This window comes from Bos javanicus, chromosome 5, assembly GCF_032452875.1.
Source record: "Bos javanicus breed banteng chromosome 5, ARS-OSU_banteng_1.0, whole genome shotgun sequence".
NCBI lineage: Eukaryota > Metazoa > Chordata > Mammalia > Artiodactyla > Bovidae > Bos > Bos javanicus.
Genome location: NC_083872.1, coordinates 110,721,310 through 110,741,775, shown reverse-complemented (window position 1 = coordinate 110,741,775; position 20,466 = coordinate 110,721,310). Strand labels below are relative to the sequence as shown.

General features: G+C 45.2%; 1 protein-coding gene across 6 annotated transcripts in view; it reads left to right on the top strand.

Annotated features, from left to right (window-relative positions):
• The window catches only part of FAM227A (family with sequence similarity 227 member A), a 51,253-nt gene that overhangs the window by 2,996 nt on the left and 27,791 nt on the right, over positions 1-20,466 (top strand). For 4 of the 6 annotated variants that reach the window (XM_061418536.1, XM_061418533.1, XM_061418538.1 and 1 more), the window contains exons 2-6: positions 3,964-4,201; positions 6,275-6,357; positions 13,247-13,393; positions 16,953-17,054; positions 17,568-17,672. In XM_061418536.1, coding sequence (XP_061274520.1) covers positions 4,060-4,201; positions 6,275-6,357; positions 13,247-13,393; positions 16,953-17,054; positions 17,568-17,672 — 579 coding nt within the window. In that variant the 5' untranslated portion in view covers positions 3,964-4,059. The remainder of the gene's footprint in view (positions 1-3,963; positions 4,202-6,274; positions 6,358-13,246; positions 13,394-16,952; positions 17,055-17,567; positions 17,673-20,466) is intronic. The other 2 variants (XM_061418534.1, XM_061418537.1) reach the window with 2 other exon arrangements.

Here is a 20,466-nt window from a genome sequence, read left to right as displayed (position 1 = left end):
TTCCCTGGTGGTCTACTGGCTAAGACTCCACACTCCCAATCCAGGGGGCCCAGGTTTGATCCCTGTTCAGGGAACTAGATCCCATGTGCCGAAGCAAAGAGTTCTCATGGTGCAGCTAAAAGGTCTCACATGCCACAGGGAAGGTCAAAGATCCCATGGGCTGCAGCTAAAACCTGGCACAGCCAGATAAATAAAATATTTCTTTTAAAGATTTTAGTAGTTTGGTCACACTAACCAAATTCCAGGGACTCAGGTGTCACATGTGGCTCGTGGCTACTGTGATGCACAGGTCTAGACTTTTCCTGTCCTTCTACTCTGTGCCCCTCTGCTTGGATGGTGTTTCCCTTCCTCACTTATCTAAGTAACTCCTGCTCTTCCTTCAAGTTGTGACACGTTAACTGGGTCGATCTCCACTATTATGTCGTCTCTCACAGCACTGTGTCCTTCCCTTTGAAATAGCGCATGTGCTCAGTTGCTAAGTCATGCTGACTCCTTTGTGACCCCATGGGCTGTAGCCCACCAGGTTCCTGTGCCCATGGGATTTTCCAGGCAAGAATACTGGAGTGGGAGCAGTGGTCAGTTATAATTCATGCTTCCCAGGTTGCACTAGTGGTAAAGAACCCGCCTGCCAATGCAGGAGACCAAAGAGACGTGGGTTCAATCCCTGGGTCGGGAAGATCCCCTGGAGAAGGAAATGGCAACCCACTCCAGTATTCTTGCCTGGAGAATCCCATGGACAGAGGAGCCTGGTGAGCTACAGTCCATGGGGTCGCAAAGAGTCAGACACGACTGAAAGCAGCTTAGCGCTAGCACGTTATTAATTAGCACTTGTCACCTCTAGTTGACATAAGCTCCATTAGGGCAGGGATCAGGTCTGGTTTAGTTCACCATCCTGTCCCCCAGTAAGAATGAATTGTTGGTTCTGTTGGGAAGTCAATAGGTAGTCATTTAATGATTGGAGGTTAAACTGAAGAAAAGTCTTCCTGACTACAACCTCAGCATTGTTTTAACTTAATATGTTTAAGTTAAAACATTTAACTTTAAACAGAGGACTTTCAAATCTCATGTGCAAGAATATGCGCTCCATGAGGGCAGAATGTTTTTTTATTCTTCTACTCATCTGCCCCTAATATACAGCACAGTCCTGGACACAGGGTAGATATTCAATGAAGTTAGTGTTCTCCCCATCCTCTTTTTCTCCCCAAGTAATGACAGTAAAAACTTATCATGCTTCAGAGAATACTTATCCTAAAATAGTACGATGAAAAATTCAGAAAGGAACAGAATTTTAAATGTTTATCTTAAGCATAATATTCAGTTCTCCCATTAGACATGAGTCAGTCAGTTCAGTCGCTCAGTCGTGTCTGACTCTTGGCGATCCCATGAACTGCAGCACACCAGGCCTCCCCGTCCATCACCAACTCCCAGAGACTACCCATACTCATGTGCATTGAGTCAGTGATGCCATGCAACTATCTCATCCTCTGTCGTTCCCTTTTCCTCTTGCCCTCAACCCTTCCCAGCATCAGAGTCTTTTCCAATGAGTCAGCTCTTCGCATGAGGTGGCCAAAGTATTGGAGTTTCAGCTTCAACATCAGTCCTTCCAATGTAATGTTAAACGAAAGCAAGAGGCTTCTTAACAGAGTCCCCCTAAGCCTGGCTTTTCAGAGAATGTGTTTAATTTTCCAGTTCATGTTGGGGCAGGGGCGTGCAAGAAAACTCAGAAGCGCTGTATGGCTAAAGGCTAGGAGCAGAGTATTGGCCTGGGCCAACCTTTCCTACAATCCAGCTGACTTGGGGCAACCCAAATGGATAACCTCTTTGGCCCAAAAAGAAATGTGATGAGTTAGAAAGGGACTCAGGGAACTTCCCTGGTGGTCCAGTGGCTGAAACTCTGATCTCCCAATGGAGGGAGCCTGGGTTCGATCTCTGGTTGGAGAACTAGATCCCACATGCTGCAGCTAGGAGTTTGCATGTCACGACCAAAACCTCCCGCATGCTCCAACTAAGACCCAGTGCACCTAAGTAAATAAAATGTAAAAAAAAAGGAAGCAAATATTGACTGAACCTACTTCCTAGAGGGTAATTTGCTTAATGAAGAAAGATGTGGAAGCAAATTCTTCTAGTTCAGGATAGTAAGTGCTGTAATAGTTGCAAGCAGAATCCTGGCCTTCACAGAGAAGGTGTGGTACTAATGGCCTGGAGTAATTCAAGAAGGTTTTCTAAAAGATATATCACCTGGGTTGATTGAATGGGGGCAGCAGCATGTACAAAGGCATAGAGCACACAGCATAGCAGGGACCAGGAAGAAGCTGAGTGCAGCAGGCGTATAGGATGGCTGTCTGGGGAGGGTGGGCAGAGAGCAGAGCAGAAGGCAGGAACCAAAGGAGAGGAAAGGAGACTGTGGTGAAAGGGCACCTGGTTAATTTTTTTTTTCATCAAACTATACCTTTTCTCTCTCTTTCCATTATGTATGAGCTTCTTGAGGGCAGATCTGAATCTTTTACTTCATTATAACCAGGCCTATACCCCCAGGCTCTAGACAGGGAGGACCCACAGATGGTAGTGATAAATTCCTCCTGGCCAGTAAGCAAGGACCTCGGAGAGCAGTCTGGCCAGCACATTCCAAATCCAGGAGGAGAAGTAGTGACGGGGCCACTGGAGAGGGAGCAGAAAGCCTCAGGTCTCTCAGGAGCCTCATGCCAAGGGGATGGACTGCCCACCCCAGCGTCACAGAAACCCAGTATCTGAGAGCTGAAGAGGGTCCTAGCAACCTAATCCACATCTCCGACTATAGGTGAGGCTTAGAGAGGCGCAGTGGTAGAGAATCCAAAGGAAAGCTTTGACCAACCTAGATGGCATATTCAAAAGCAGAGACATTACTTTGCTAACAAAGGTCCATCTAGTCAAGGCTATGGTTTTTCCAGTGGTCATGTATGGATGTGAGAGTTGGACTGTGAAGAAAGCTGAGTGCCGAAGAATTGATGCTTTTGAACTGTGGTGCTGGAGAAGACTCTTGAGAGTCCCTTGGACTGCAAGGAGATCCAACCAATCCATTCTAAAGGAGATCAGTCCTGGGCTTTGGAAGGACTGATGCTAAAGCTGAAACGCCAGTACTTTGGCCACCTCATGTGAAGAGTTGACTCATTGGAAAAGACTCTGATGCTGGATTGGGGGCAGGAAGAGAAGGGGACGACAGAGGATGAGATGGCTGGATGGCATCACTGACTCGATGGACGTGAGTCTGAGTGAACTCCGGGAGTTGGTGATGGACAGGGAGGCCTGGCGTGCTGCGATTCATGGAGTTGCAAAGAGTCGGACACAACTGAGCAACTGAACTGAACTGAACTGAACTGAAGGCAGGAAATGCAGGAGACTCAGGATCGATCCCTGGGTCAGGAAGATCCCCTGGAGAAGGAAATGGTAACCCACTCCAGTATTCTTGCCTGGAGAATCCCATGGGCAGAGGAGCCTGGCAGGCCTTAGTCCATGCGGTCACAAAGAGTCAAACGTGACTGAAGCAACTTAACACGCACGCTCCAGGCATCTTGTGTTCAGCCTGAGGTTACAATGCTGCACCTGCATGGGGACCTCAGTTCCTGCACAACTCAAAGGTTACGTGTATCTCTTGAGAAGCATGCACACACTCGTATGTAAAATAGAGAACTAATAGGGATCTACTGTGTAGCACAGGGAACTCTACTCAATACTCTGTAATAACCTATATGAGAAAAGAATCTAAAAAAGAACAGATATAAAACTGATTCTCTTTGCTGTATGGCAGAAACTAACACAACATTGTAAATCAAAAGAAGCAATGAAAAAAAAAAAAAAGAATGGGTTTCTCTAACAAGTCTTTATTCCACATGTTGTATGCGGCGTGTGCCTCGCCATCAGCCCTGCTTGCGAGATGAACATGGTTGAGCTTTCTAAGTTGGTTCTGTGCTTATTTCTGATTTCCAGGAGGCTGGCTGAACAGAGAACAAGACCGTAGTGGGGGAATGAGAGGCTCTTAAAAGTGGAAACTTAACTGTTGGTCAGTGTACAAGGAAGTGGACAATGGCTCGCTTCAGGAGGTTGGAAGTCGTCAACCTCACTGCTTTGCCCATGGTGCCGCTGGATGAGCCTCTGGGTGTCTCCCTGATTGCGCAGAACGCGCTAAAGGATGCCATGAGGAAGAACCTGAAGGACAATGTGCCCTGTATCCTTGTCTGCAACGGAGACAACACACCTGCACAGAGGCGTGACAGGGGCTCTATCATTCACCACTTACTAACTTGTTTCTTATGTGTGTGTTGATTTTCTTCAGTTATTTAAGCCCCACCTATCCTCTAAAAGAATTTGAGGCTGCGAAGGAGTGTTTGACTTGAGTTGGTTTTACTAAGATAGAGCAGAAATAGCACCAAAGGAAGACATACTGGAAATACTTGTTGAAAAGGTGGGGAAAAAGAGGAAAAAAAATGCTCTTTTTTCCCCATTGTCTCCTTTCCCTTCTACCTTCCAAAGAACTAAACTTAGAAACTAAGTTACAGTCCAAGCCTCTGCCCTCAGACCAGTTAGCTGAGTACTCAACTTTTTTTTTTCTTTTTAAAAAAATTGTATTTGTTTTTGGCTGTGCACAGCATGTGACTTGCAGGATCTTAGTTCCCTGACTAGGGATTGAAACCAGGCACACACGGCAGTGAGAGTGTGCCAAGTCCTAACCGCTGGGCTGCTAGGGAATTCCCTTTCTTTCTTTCTCTCCTTTTCTTTCTTTCTTTTTAAAACTCCATCTGGGGGACTTCCCTGGTGGTCTAGTGGTTGGGACTTCACCTTTCAGTGCAGGGGGTGTGGTTCGATCCCTGGTCGAAGAGCTAAAATCCCACGTGCCTCACTGCCAAAAACCAAAACAGAACACAGAAGCAATATTGCAGCATATTCAATAAAGAATTTAAAAAAATAACTCCATTTGACCTTTCTAACCTGCCAGCACCTCTACCTGGGCCAGACTTTGCCCTTCTGGCATCATCCAGACACTACCAGAATCTTCCTTCTCTGACTCTGGCCTCATTGATCCAGATCTCACTTCTGACCCTGAACCTTGTGTCTCAGGGACCCACAGAATCCCGTCTCTGGGGGACCATAAAACTCATGCAGCAAATAGAGACCATCTTGGGTTATAAATAAGTCTGTCTTTCCATTTTCTATATAGCTCACTTACCTTCGAGTCATGCTCCTGCCAGCCAAGCTGCGTGTATCTCTCTGCATCACCTCACTTTCTGGGCCTCTCCGAAACCCTTCTCAAGATGAGCACAAATGATCCCATGAGGATCTGCTTCAAGGTCTCACTTTCCTGGGCCTTTTTCTCATGTGCCCTCTCTCTTCTTAATCCCACACTCATCACAACCCAAGCAATCCATTTCACTCCCTATGATTTGTCATGTCTCTCCTTGGCATCTTCATTTGTCAAGTGTCCTCCAATTTGTAAGAACACTTGAGGGTAATGGAAGTAACAGTGAGCCTGGCTTTACGTGAAGGCTGTGAGGAGTGATGGATTATGGGGCTTTTACAAAGGATGTATCCTAGACCACTTGAGACCACGACAGAAAGAAATGCAAACGTAGAGAGGGTAATAAGAGGGGCCATCAAGCTGAGCAGAGATTTCAACAGTGATAAACAAGATCGAGATGCCCTTGGACCCAGGCATCCTTCACCTGAAAATCTCTCTTAAAGGAATAATCCCAAATAAGGAAACAGCTCTCCGTGTGACTGTGTGCATCACAGCGTGATTTATAGTTGCAAAAAATATAAACAGCTTAAATATTCAATAGCCAAGGGACAGTTAAGTCTATTAGGATGCATTCTCTAAATGAATTTGTATACTGCCATTTAAAATATTACAAAGATTATGGAAAGTGATCGTAATAATGAGTGGGAGAGAATTCAGAGTAGTAACTAACATAGGTATACACTGATATTATAATTATGTGAAAAGGTATGTATGTAATACTGCTAGAAGGAAGTCTCCCCAGAGCCTAGTAAGTTGTCAGGGTGGTAGCATAATGGGTGATTCTTTTTCAAGGTGTCCAGAATATGGTTAATTTTTGTTTACAATTTTTAAAGCAGCTCATTTAAGGCAAGATAAAAGAAGTGTGAATGTTTGCAGAGAAAATAATGGAGTGGGGAAAAAGCACAGGAAAGGAAGTGAGCTGCTGTCCTGGCCGGGCTCCCCCAGCCTATTCTGTTTGTGTGTAATCATCACCCAGAAAGTTTCCTTAACAGGCCCACCTCCCAGCGTGCCTGGTTGGCTCCATTCAGCAGGTGAACCAGGTGATTGCTGACGCGGATCTGAGTCCCAACCCGCTGGTGCACAGCCTGGTGAGTTTTGAGTGCTAAGGTAAGGCTTCCAGGAAGAAAGGACTCTAGGGACCCCTTTATTAATTTGAAAGCACGTTTGCACAATAGAAGTCTTAAAGACATGTTTCTTTAAATTCATAAACTTTCATTTTTATCTATATAAAAGTCCTATTTTTTTATATAGGATTTGGCTGTGGCAAAATCAATTTGACTCTTCCCTATTCCTTATTTCAGTGGCATTTTCATCATAGTAAACATGTGAATATTTTTGTACATGTATCTTGGGACTCATTTGCACGTATTTCTGCCAGATAGAGCCCTGGAAGTAAAATTTAAAATGTTGATGGATACAGTCAAGTTGCCTTTCACAGAGGTTAAGCCACTCTTTACCGAAGCTGGAAGGAGACCACGAGCTTTAGTTCCCTTACCCCGCTGTCGAGCACAGCCTAGAACTGAATTGTGAATAAAAGCAAAATACACACACACACTATTTGGAAAAATTTTGTTTAAGTTTGAAAGCACTCTGTCTCTGTACGTGTGCTCTGTAGATGTACATGAGGGTGTATGTAGCTCCAGAGGCTTAGAATAAGACTGTCAGAGTTTGAATTCCTGCTGCTGTACTGTTCTGTCACATTCTGACATTAGGTAAACTATTGAGCCTCTATGAGTCTCAGTGTCTTGTAAAATGATGATAACACTGATGCTATATCTACTTCATAGGTGTATTATTATATATGCAAGAATTAGATAAGTTAAGTAAGTTCAGTTGCTCAGTCGTGTCTGGCTCTTTGCGACCCCATGGACTGCAGCACGCCAGGCTTCCCTGTCCATCACCAATTCCCAGAGTTTACTCAAACTCATGTCCATCATGTTGATGATGCCATCCAACCATCTCATCCTCTGTCATCCCCTTCTCCTGCCTTCAATCTTCCCCAGCATCAGAGTCTTTTCCAATGTATCAGGTGGCCAAAGTATTGGGGTTTCAGCTTCAATATCAGTCCTTCCAGTGAATATTCAGGACTGATCTCCTTTAGGATGGTCTGGCTGGATCTTGCAGTCCAAGGGACTCTCAAGAGTCAGTCTTCTTCAACACCACAGTTCAAAAGCATCAATTCTTGGGCGCTCAACTTTCTCTATGGTCTGACTCATCTTAATAGATGAGTTAAGACTCTCAAAAACCCTTAGATGGCTCTCAGGAAGGACATTATATGTGTGAATGTGTAGGGAAAGAGTCTGGAAGGATACATGCCAAATGGAGTCAGTTCTGGAAAGGGAATGGGATGGAAGATGAGTAAAGTTATTACTCCAAGTATGTCTGTAAATGTTTGGGTATTTTACAACAAGACTATATTTATATGTCAGTTCTATGGGGTTGTTTTGATAATTTTAGAGCCAGGAACATGAATATTATCCTTCCAGTAGCAGGATCTGGTGACTTTTCAAGCTGCCCAGCATTGGCACAGCTTCTCGGCGTTCTTCATTGCCAGTCAGAGCCAGGACGGGGCTGGCAGGAGCAACTGTGGGTCCTCACGTGACCTGGAAGGGGGGCTTTGTCCTTTCTGCTCCTCTGTCCAGGCAGCCTATCAGACCTGGAAGGTGCTGACTGCCTGCTGCCACCAGAGCCCTCCCCTGGTGACCCTGCCCAACCTCTGTTGACCGCGGTGTGCCCTGACCTTTATACATCAGCCTTGACCATGGGACTGCTCCTCCCACGTCAGCATCTGAGCCAGACTAGTGTCTCCAGGCTCCACGCTGCCCAACCAGAGGGCATCTGGCACAGTACCAGATGCATAAAAAGTGTTCAGTAGATGTGTAGTAAGTGAGCCATCTCCTTCTGAGATCCAGACCCCCCTGCCTGCTTTAACCCTAGCCATGTCCTGTTTCTATTCCTTCTCCCACACCCTGAGTGTGGGTTTCTCCTCCAGTCTCTGGCCATGAACTTGCCTAGCTCTTCTTTCCAGTCTCCTTCCCTCAGGAGCTTGTACACTCACCATTGCAGCTTCACCATTCACTCCTGCAGTAGGGAGTACGGCGTACCTTCCTCTGCCTATAGGCCACAGCCTCTGAAAAGGCCTTCCTTGCACCCTCCACCCCGAGACCAGTGTAGGTGCCCCTTCGGGGTGCACTCCTGACACCTGTCCCCACCCTCAATAGCACTGATTACCTTGGTCACCTTGCAGTCACTGGCTTCTCCCCGCTAGTCTCTGAGCCCTCGGAGGACAGAGACGGGCTTTGATGCTCATGGCTGCATCTTCAACACTGGCCCAGTGTCTGACTTTTAGTAGATGCTCAGGAAATATTTGTGGAATGAAGGATATGTTTGCAAATTTGAGCTTTTCACCTGTATTTCAGTCTCAGATTCCTAGTTATCTCGAGCAGTGATACCTAAAGCTAACTGATCATCAGACTCCCCTGGGAGCTTTTTGAAAAACTAAAAGAGAAAAGGGCCAGGTGCAGACCTGTGTGCCGTGTATGCTCTCATCTGAATCAGTACAGAATACCTCTAGAAAACCTCTAGAAAGCTATGCAAGAAACTAAGAATCTTGAGTAAGCAGTAGGAAGGAGACTTCTTACTGTGTTTGATTTTGTACCATGTAAAATATTTATGGTTTTAAAAATTTAAATAGAGACCAATTCAGAGCCACAATAAATAAACAGTTCAAAACTCAATAAGGAATGATATTTATTCCAATAAGGAATCAGTTCAGTTCGGTCGCTCAGTTGTGTCCAACTCTTTGCAACCCCATGGACTGCAGCATGCCAGGCTTCCCTGTCCATCACCAACTCCTAGAGCCTGCTCAAACTCATGTCCATCAAGTCAGTGATGCCATACAACCATCTCATCTTCTGTCATCCCCTTCTCTTGTCTTCAGTCTTTCCCAGCACCAGGGTCTTTCCTAATGAGTCAGTTCTCATCAGGTGGCCAAAGTATTGGAGCTTCATCTTCAGCATCAGTCTTTCCTCTGAATTTTCAGGACTGAATAAACATCTCTAATAAATCCGTACATCTGAATAATTCCCTAGCGAGGCTGGTCGCCAGCCAGGTTTGGGAGTTGCTTCCTACGAAACAGCCCTACCTGTAGGTCCTTCTGTCTTCTCAAATGCAAACTCAGGTCTCATTATTTTTTGCCCTAAAACTTACTTTTCCTCCAGGATTCAAAGTTCCTTTCTGTTCTTTCGCTGTGGAAATCTTGTGCATCCTTCCGGGCCCTGCCAGTGTCAGCTACAGTGACATCCTGGTGGGTGGCAGAGGCATGGCTGTATTGCCACGTCGACACTCACTCATCCGATTCATTCATCCATCATGCCTTCTCTGATGCACGTGATTGGGGCAACAGTGTTGGTGCAAAGACTTATCAGTGTGACTCCTTCCCCGACAGGCCCACACACCTGCACACATTCTAGTACCTTTAGCTCATCTCGCAGGCCAGGGCTGCCAGTTCAGGAGGAAGGTGGCGGGAGGCTGGAGAAGCATCTCACGGTTTATCAAGCTAAGGAGAGCTGCCTCCTCCCTTATCCCCAACACTCGTACCCGACCTTTTCTGGCCAGTCCTCTCTGCTCCAGCCCATACTGATCCCACTCATTTGAATCCTAAACATTTAAGACTTAATTGTCCCATGTATGTTAATTTGGTTCTCTGAATAGACTGGAAATTCCTTGAGGGCAAAGACACAGAATCATACTTGGTTAATTAACTTCATTATCCCAGCTTAGCACTGGGCTGGTTGACAGTCAATGCAGCTTGTTGGGTCACTGACATTTGTTTTTCTTTCCTCCCTTTTATCAGGGCTGGGGGAGTGGGGAGGAGGAATCAGAGATCAAGAGAAATCTCTTGAGAGGTTGGGGTATGGTGATGATTAATAATAATCATAATAATAGTTACTCTTTATTAAGCAGCTCCTATCTGAAAGCCTACGGAGTGCTAGTGTTTTAAAACACATCAGATTCTTTATAGTAGTATCTCAGCCTTATAAGAGCACTGGGAGGTAGGTGTTATTATCCCTCTGTACAGAGGTTAAACAGCAGCTTGTCACCCGTGGAGCCATGATTGGAAGCCTGCTCCAGGCTTCCTTCCTGTGTTCCTCGGGAGTGTGGCCAGGAGGAGGGGCAGCGTGGGAGAAGGTGGGGGTGGGGGACATAGTGGGGGTGGGAGACATAGTGGTGGTGACCCTCAGGGGGATGAGGTCAGTGACACACATGGCCACCAAGGCCCTACCACCTAGCGGGGAGACAGCAAGGCCCTGCCACAAACTTTGCTCCAGGCTTTTTGCGCACCGGCGGGAGAAATGGCCTAGTTCCTGACCCCTGCCCTCCCCTCAGATTTGCACTAAAACCCTAAAACGCCTTTTCTTTTTTGGTTTTTGAAGGCAATTGAGAAATATGAGATGGAGAAGAAGGCTTTAAAAAGAGAGCGAAGTCGTGGCGGCTTGGCAGACAGAGGCAAAACTCCTTTCCTGTAGACTTGATGGTGTTTTTGTGGGGTTTGGATTTTTTTTAGTGTCTAAAATGTAATTGAGTAGGAGTCCGGAGTTTCAGGTGAGAGTATCTCTGGCCTCTTCTGAGAGAGCCTTTAATCTCACTTCTTGGCATCAGGCAAGGAAGGAGGGACAATGCCATCTCGAGACGACCTGCTGGGGGACACCTTGCACTAGGTGTTTTCATACGGATCCCCTTGTTAAAGCTTCCTAAGACCCCCTACCTGTGAGGCAGGTGCCTTCGAACGTGATTTATACTTGAGAGAAGGTAAGGGAACCACTTGCCGAGAACCACAAGGCTTGTCCACCGCAGGTCTTAGATTCGCCCCAGACTGACTTCAAAACCCATGTTTTACCTGCGCATCCTGACTGCTTCTCTGAGCTCAAAAGCAGTCTGATCAGATAAGGAGCGGAGTCTTAGCAAGTCAGCAACTCAGGCAAATTAATAGTGCGTTATGCCATCTGGCTGCTCAGGATGAATGAAAAATCACAAGTATGATTACCACACAGCCGTGGGCAGACCCCGTGGTTACTCACATCCTATTTCTCTTCTTTCATTCTCCTGCAGAAAAGAGCGAAGGAAAATCACAGTATATTTGCAAGGGCTCAGAATTCAGGAATGTCAAATCTTTCGTTATCAAAAGGGTAAGGGATCTCTTGCTGGGTCGGTTTCTGCTGGGCCTGAACTATATTTTATTCCCAGGGAAAGGCCCCTTGGCACCTGGATGGTGATTATGTAGGAAAATGGCAGAGTACCTGTTTTAGAAAATCTTAACCTATCTTAACGTCCAATTCAATGGACATGAACTTGGGCAAACTCCAGGAGATGGTGAGGAACAGGGAGGCCTGGCATGCTGCAGTCCATGGGATCACAGAGAGTCAGACACAACTTGGTGACTGAACACCACCAATGTATTTTAATAACTTTAGAATTTCTCATAACACCTCAAAAAGGTAGAATCGAGAGGATTCCAGAGGTCAGTTGTTCATTTATTTTTAGAACTTAGAAGCTGTTTATCCTTAGAAACAATGAGTTCAGCTTCAGTTCACACAGAGCCACCATGCCACAGAGCTCCCAGGGGTGCATTCCCACAGCAGTGGGGGTTTTTTGTGGGTCCCTGCAGACACCCCAGGGAGCTGACAGGAGCAGTCAGAGGATCCGTCCAGCGTCATGCAGTTTGCTGGTGACAGAGCCCCCTGCCTCTGGCTCAGATACCCACGCCTGGGGTCTTGCTCTCTCAGCGGCCTCTCTAGTAGCACTCTGGCCCCATCTCATAGCCGCCCCAGATAAGATCCTCCTAAGTGCTGTCGCTTCAGTTGTGTCCGACTCTCTGCGACCCCATTGAGCCTGTAGCCTGCCAGGTTCCTCTGTCCTTGGGATTTCCCTGGCAAGAAATCAGTTGTCTTTTCCTCCTCCAGGAGATCTTCCAGACCCAAGGATCAAACCTGTCTCTTGACTCCTGCATTGGCAGGCCGGTTCTTTACCACTAGCACTCTCTGGGAGGCAAGATCCTCCTAAGCTCCCTCTAAACTACCCAGCTCATGTGTATTCAAGCCTTTAAATGCTAGAGGATATGTTACCCTTTTTTCACCTTATAGCCTGGAAAATTCCCACACAGCATAGAGCCCGATGGTTGTGGGTCTACATCAAAACTGTCATACAACCCATGATGGTGGCCGAGCAGGTCTAAATGTCCTGTCCAGAGCGGCACAGCAGTACACGGGGGAGCTGACACCTGACTCAGAGTCAATGCAGTTAGTCACTTGGTTCTCCATTGCCAAGGCCATCACCCAGTTACAGAGGAGCTCAGTCCCTCAGAACGTTTCCAGGAGGTGCCTTTGGGTCATGGTTATTGATCTCTCTTCCTACTTTTCTGTATTTTTACATTTTTATAATCATATTTTTATCCTAAAATCCATTTAATGATATATGTTAAGAACCATAAAGGTGGGGTGGTCATATCCTTTGATCCTAATAGTGCCATTTTGAGAAATTCATGCCAAGTAAATAACATCAAAGAGGTGAACCATATGGTCCCAGTTAGTAATAATACTAATTTGAACTCATCTGTGAGTAGTTAATTAAATTATAGCACATCTTAACAAGATACACTACTTTATATGATGAATTTGAAGACAATGTGAAACATCTAAGGGGATAAAGCAAGACACAAAAGCGTGTATGCATATATGTATCGTAAAATGAAGTAACACATACATATTTGTATACATGTGCTCAAAGCCTGAAAGGAAAATAGAAATAATGTAAATATCTTTTGGATAAGAACTGCTTGAATCACGCATGCACTCTCATTTTCTTCAACATTCTCTAAGATTGTTAATATTATCTCCATGATAAAAAGGAGAAGATATTGTGTTGTTTTAAACTGTCAAAATGAGGGACCCCATTTTCATATTCTGTTTTTGTCTTTAGAAAACAGCAGATAAAAATCTCCTGGCAGAGCTGTACCAGTACCCATCCTTTGACGACTCTAGGCCAAACAATCTTCCAAATGGGGTGGACTTCTGTGACTTGGTGGGCAACGTGATCCTGGCTGAGAAAAACCCCCTCAGCGGCAAGGTAAGAAGAGAGAGCCCTCTGGGCCGCCCGCCTGCGCGGGACACAGCGCTGTCCCAGACTCACACCCCAGGGAATTGAGTCTGGCAGGTAAGTTGCTGAGGGCCACACAGTTTGCAAGCAACTGAGCTGAGATTAGACCGACGACGAAACCGACATCCTTTCCCCCAGTGCTCTGGGCTCCTAACCGTGCTGATCGCATGACCTGTTAGTGTAGCATTTTGAGGTCACACCCTTGTGATACATGTTAATTAGTGATGCATGTGTTCCCTTGTCAGTCACTAAGTTGTATATGGGTAACCTTAATTTTTTTCTTAATTAGACAGTAGTTAGAATATGTATTTGCCCCACGGTTACCCCTTGGGGTGAGTCACCAGCTTGGAGAGCCGGGTTCCTTAGAAGGGAGAAAAGTAAAAGTGAAAGTCACTCAGTCGTGTCCGACTCTTTGCAACCCCATGGACTCTAAAGTCCATGGAATTCTCCAGGCCAAAATACTGGAGTGGGTAGCCATTCCCTTCTCCAGGGGATCTTCCCAACCCAAGGATCAAACCCAGGTCTCCTGCATTGCAGGCAGATTCTTTCCCAGCTGAGCCACAGGGAAGGAAGAGAGGGAGTATTCTAAGGCCCAGAAGAACTTGTGTGTGTGTTAGACAATGCTGGCCCCTCAGAAGCTGGGGGAGAGTTGTGAGCAGGGGTTGAGAGGGGAGGAGGCCCAGAAAATTGTCTTAGCCATCTTCCAGCTGTGCCTCAATGCCTCTCACAGCTGCACAGCCCCAGAGTCCCCAAAACAGCTATGGCCATTGACCCCTCAGCTCCTAACTACCCCCCGATTCCTGGCACCCAGCTTTTCAGTCTCTTCTGTCTGTACGTCTCACTGCTTCAGAACATACCCGCATCTCGCTCTGTCCCTCCTCCCTCTCTCCCTAGCCTTTCTCTGCCTTCTCCTCCTCTTCATGATTTTTTCCCTGCTGCCCTCGGCTGTGTCTCTACCTCTGTTCCCTCTTGCAAGCTGACTTCCTAAGAGCAATGATCTGTTTAGGCCAGTCACTGCCCAGTATGACAGTGGTGTTTGCTGGCTCTCCAGTGCCAGGCTCCAGCATGGACTGTGGTCACTAAGCGGATGGCTGCCTTTCACCAGGTGCTGGTGCCCAGGGCAGGCAGTGGTCACCCTGGGACCAGGTCCTGGATCCCCTGCCTTCTTTAGCAGAGAGGTGAAGGAGCAGCAGGCACTCAAAGCATCACATTCTCTCCAGGGCAGCGTAAAAAGGATGTTCACTACGTGGTTTTGTGATAACAAGGACCTGGAAGGCAGTACATCTTGGAGATTAAGTAGCTCTCTGCACTCTTGTTTATTCTTCTGTAAATAGCAATAACAGTAGCCTCTATCTTGAAGTATTATTGTAAAATTAAATAACGTACATAAGCACACAACATAGCACTTAGGCATAACATCTCAAAAAATGATCATTTTTATTTATCAATGTTATTAGAAAAGTTTAATGACAGAACATCAGTACGTCATTTTTGGTTTATATATCATGGACTACTTTGCCACTCTAATGAGTATTTATAAAGAGTGTATTTTAACATACTGTGCTATGACATTAAATGACATTAAATGAAAAGCATCAGTATGTAAAACTCTGCAGTACAATGTTATTATGTCAGCACACAGGAATATCTGGGGTGAAACCATTAAGAGATAGCACCAGCATTCTCTGAGTGATAAGATGGTAGTTTTTTTCTTTCTTTATTGCAATATAGTTGATTTACAATGTTGTGTTAGTTTCAGGTATACAAGATTGTAGTTTTTTCTTCTTCCTTTTTCTAAAATTTAAAAGAGGAAGAATGACATGAAAAATGGATGGTGTGTTTCCTGGATCCACTGTTCCTGTGCCACCTTCTCCCCATCCTTGTACCCTTGACAGGCCCACTGACGCTTTCTGGAACCTGAGCTCTCGTTCCACGTGCTGTGTGGGTGCCCCCAGGATGGCGACTGCTGTGCTAACTAATGTCCCATTTCTCAGGTCCCCTGGGAAATGTTTTCCTTAGACCTTAATCCCAAGAAAAACTGCATTTCATGGAATGCTTTTAGTCTTATATCTGATGCTGGCTCCTGCTTTTCTTTGGCTCCCAGGAAACCCAAGAAAGATTTGTGCCCTGCCTTTAAAAGGACTCTCTTTCATCCTGCTTTGGGGCCATGCCAAATTTATTTGCCTCCTCAAATCTTTTCCTCCATCCCTCCCTATGCCCTCAGCAGCCAGCTTTGCCTCTGGGTCAGAGAACCTGGTGGCCACCCCTAGACCATGAGTTCACTCGTTGAACCCTCACAGCCGTTCTGGAGGTCAGGACTGTCATCACCATCTCCATTTCCCAGATGAGCGCTGACAGATTCAATACCATTGGTCAGGGCCCTGCAGCTAATTAGTGTAAGAGCTGGACAAGAATCCAGGCAGTGGGGTGTCAGTCTGCTCTCTCCACCCCTCTGACTGTCCCACCTCTCCAAGGAGACATGAGGAATGGCAGAGAGGACTGAACCGAGAGCAGGGCTCAGAGCACTCTTTGCTACCAAGGGCGGCTTGCTTATGCACTCTGCCCGCAGCTTCTGGAGGCCTGAAGGGACTGCCAAGAAGTCTTTCCTTTTGCATCCGGGACACACTCTGTTCCTCCAAATGGTAAGAGGAGAAGCAGCCCGTGCAGTATCTCTGGGGCCAGGCTGCCTGCTTTTTGCTCTTTTTTTGGCCGCTATATGTGGCTTGTGGGATTCTTAGTTCCCCAACCAGGGATTGAACCCGCGCCCCCTGTTTTGGAAGCACCAGGGAAGTCCTAGGCTGCCTGCTTTTGAGCCTCCCCGTTTGTATAAGCTTAGGCAAGAATTCTAACCTTTCAATCCTCACTTCCCTCTTCTATACATTGGGGATAACAGTTTCATCATTCAGCAGCAACCACAGAGACAGATGGTGAAAAAGTGAGATAAGGAATGAATGGCATGGGCCAGCGTGAGATACATGGCAACTGTTCCCCTCCTTCCTGAGCCTCCCTCCCACTCCCCACATCCCACCCCTCCAGGTAGTCACAGAGCACCCAGCTGAGCTCCCTGTGTTATCCGGCAGCTCCCCACTGCCTGTTTTGCACGTGGGAGTGTATATATGTCAGTGCTGCTCTCTCAGTGCGTACCCTCTTCTCCCTGCCCCTCTGTGTCACAAGTCTGTGCTCTACCTCTGTGTCTCTGTTCCTGCCCTGCAAATAGGTTCATCAAGATAATTTTTCTAGATTCCATATATACGCATTAATATATGATATTTGTTTTTCTCTTTCTGACTTACTTGACTCTGTATAACAGGCTCTAGGTTTTTTTTCTAAGTTGACCCCAAAGTATTTTGACTCCAAAGATGATTGGTGGGAAGGTGGTGTGATTAATAACAATAACAAGCCATAGAATGTGGGCGGAAAGGAAGGGTTTGAGTGGAGATGATTATGAATCTGGCTGTAGCTCCAGGTAAATTTCAAAGAATAAATAAATAAATAAGCAATAATAACATGGATTGTGTTTCTTTTCCAGTCTTTCTGTTCAGGTAGGGAATTAGAGAAGTTTCTCTCTTCCCCTTCTGTAAGAGCTATATGGCTGGATAGCTTCTGGTGGATCTTTCATGAAAGGTACCAGGTAAATGCAAACCTGGTTGCTTCTCTTTCCTTGCTTATTTTTCTGTGGGACAAACCCCAGCCTCTTTTTTTTTATTTTAAATCCTGGCCTCTTTAACTTGGGTTATCAGCCCCTCTGATTCCACAGACCACCCATGGATCACGCCTCACCTGTCACCCTCATCCTTCCCCACCCATGCCTTCTCCAGACACCTTGGGCTGGAAACATTGCACCATGCCTGCAGCAACCCTGAGCTTTAGGAACTGGCCCGTCATGTGGCTGATCAAGGGCAGGGCAGAGAGCAAATTCAGGACCTCCTGGCTCAGAGTTTCGGGTGCTTTTCTCAACACCCTGCCTCTCTGTACATGTTCTATAGATCCTAAAGCAAATTATTATAGCATTTCATAAATAAAATGAAATTAAATACCTTGCAAATAAGATTCCTAAAAATGAAACACTTAGTTAAGGTTCTCAGCCCTTGACTGTTTCAACAAGTAATTCTTGTAATTCCTTCTCTATTTGTATTCCTGGTAGCCAAAGAAGGAGGTCCAGAGCAAGCTGTTCGACCGGATAGCCCAGAACTATGCTTTTCTTTTGTTTTGTGAATCCAGGACCCATTACGAAGAGGCTCTCTTAAAAGTGAGCATCAACCATTATTTAGGAAAAACAAATCATCTTAGATAGCTATTCACTGCTCGTTCCAGGTTAATACCCTTAACATTCGTTCCATAAGAAAGTAATTAGTAGTAAGTTGTGGTATCTTCCTTCATATGCATGCTTGCCAAGTTGCTTCAATCGAGTCTGGCTCTTTGCAACTCAATGGACTGTAGCCCAGCAGGCTCCTCTGTCCTTGGGATTCTCCAGGCAAGAATACTGGACTGGATTGACATGCCCTCCTCTAGGGGAATCTTCCCATCCCAGGGAATAAACCCACGTCTCCTGCGTCTCCTGCATTGCAGGCAGATTCTTTACTCACTGAGCCACCTGGGAAGCTGATAGTTTCATATACTGACTTGTAATGCTGCAGTGAGAGACTTTATTTTCTTGGGCTCCAAAATCACTGCAGATGGTGACTGCAGCCATGAAATTAAAAGACACTTACTCCTTGGAAGGAAAGCTATGACCAACCTAGACAGCATATTAAAAAGCAGACACATTACTTTGCCAACAAAGGTCCATCTAGTCAAGGCTATGGTTTTTCCAATAGTCATGTATGGACGTGAGAGTTGGACTATAAAGAAAGCTGAGTGCTGAAGAATTGATGCTTTTGAACTGTGGTGTTGAGAAGACTCTTGAGAGTCCCTTGGACTGCAAGGAGATCAAACTAGTCCATTCTAAAGGAGATCAGTCCTGGGTGTTCATTGGAAGGGCTGATGTTGAAGCTGAAACTCCAGTGCTTTGGCCACCTGATGGGAACAGCTGACTCATTGGAAAAGACCCTGATGTTGGGAAAGATTGAGGGCAAGAGGAGAAGGGGACGACAGAGGGTGAGATGGCTGGGTGGCATCACCAATGGACATGAGTTTGGGTCGGCTCTGGGAGTTGGTGATGGACAGGGAGGCCTGGCATGCTGCAGCTTATGGGGTCACAAAGAGTCGGACACGACTGAGTGACTGAACTGAGCTGAATGCAGCAGTTACAAAAAATAAGGTAGCTCTGTAGCTCTATATAATGATATATTTTAAGTGAAAAATAAAGGAACTTATACAACTCCATACTATAAAAAGTATATGTATATGTATGTGTGCCTATGAGTGGGAAAAAAAGTCTGGAAAAATATTTGCCAAACTCATAGCAATGCTCATCTCTAGGGAATGAAATTGAAAGTGTTAGTTCCTCAGTCGTATCTGACTGTTTTTGACCCCATGGACTGTCGCCCACCAGGCTCCTCAGTCCATGGGATTCTCTAGCCAAGAAAACTGGAATGGGTTGCCATTCCCTTCTCCAGGGGATCTTCCTGATCCAGGGAAACTCAGGGAATGAGGTTATAAGAAACTTCCTTCTCTATTTATTTCTATAGCATTTAAATATGTGATTTCAAAATTGTGAATATACATATATACTTCTTATATGTGTGTGTGTATGTATGTGGGCTTCCCAGGTGGCTCAGTGTTAAAGAATCCACCTGCCAAGCAGAAGACATGGGTTCAGTTCCTGGGTCGGGAAGATCCCCTGGAGAAGGAAATGGCAAGTCACTCCAGTATTCTTGCCTGGGTAATCCCATGGACCGAGGAGACTGGTAGACTACAGTCCATGGGGCCACAAAGAGTTGAACACAACTTAGTGACTGAACAACAGCATGTATGTATATGTGTGTGTGTATATTTATATTCACTAAAAGGGCTGCTAGAAGAAAATATAAGTGAACATTTATATGATTTGAGGATGGGGAAGGACTTTCTAAATATGACCCCAAGGGACTAACCATAAAAGACTGATTTAACTATTAATATATAAATTGTTTAAATTACTGCAAAGAGGCAAATGAGAACTTATGCAAAAATACCGTTAGCATATATGCAACACAACATAAAGAAGTCTTACAAATCGGTAGGAAAAATGGCCCAATGGACAAAGGACATAAGCCAGAAATTCCTTAGGGAAGAAATACAAATGGGGAAAAAGTTCATCTTTGACAACAACCAAAAATATAAATTAAAACAATAATCATTCAGTTCTCCTTTTTACCTGCTAGATTGCATAGATTAAAAGGTGTCAGTCCCAGGATTATGAAGGATATAAGGATTTCCCCTGGACAGTCTGAGTGGAAACTGAATTGATACAGATGTGCTGAAAGGCACTTATACTGATAAAGTGTCTGCTTAACAAGTCACTTAGGCTGTCTGTGTCTCAGTCTCATCATCCATAAAATGGGGATGATATTAATAATGCCTCTCTCACCAAGTTGTCCTAAGGATTAAATGAGATTGTAAGACATCTGACATATCACCCAGCACTTGATGGGCCCCCAGTATATAATAGCTGCCATGATTACTATTATTATACCATCTAATGCAAGTCATAACCTAATAAATAGTAAAAGCTGCTTTCATTCATACATTCAACAAATTTTTAACTGCCTAATATGTGCCAGATACTGAGCTAACTTCGTAAATAAATATAATTACTCTGCATAATTTGTAATGCAAAGTCTAAGAAACATGACAATATCTTGTCATGTTTAAGTAAATTTTGAAATGGCCACTCACACAATATTATGAAGGTCACTTTTGGAAAAAAAATTCCAAAGAGTTTATAATAACCTGGGGAAGTATTTATGTTATGATGTTAAATGAATAAAGCCAGATATAAATGTATAATTTGAGCCTAAGCATAGCTGAAAAGATACAACAGTACCACTTGTTCACGTTAAAAAAACTCAGTAAGTAAGACTTAATATTATCTCTGGGATGGAGCAAGATGTGGGTATGCC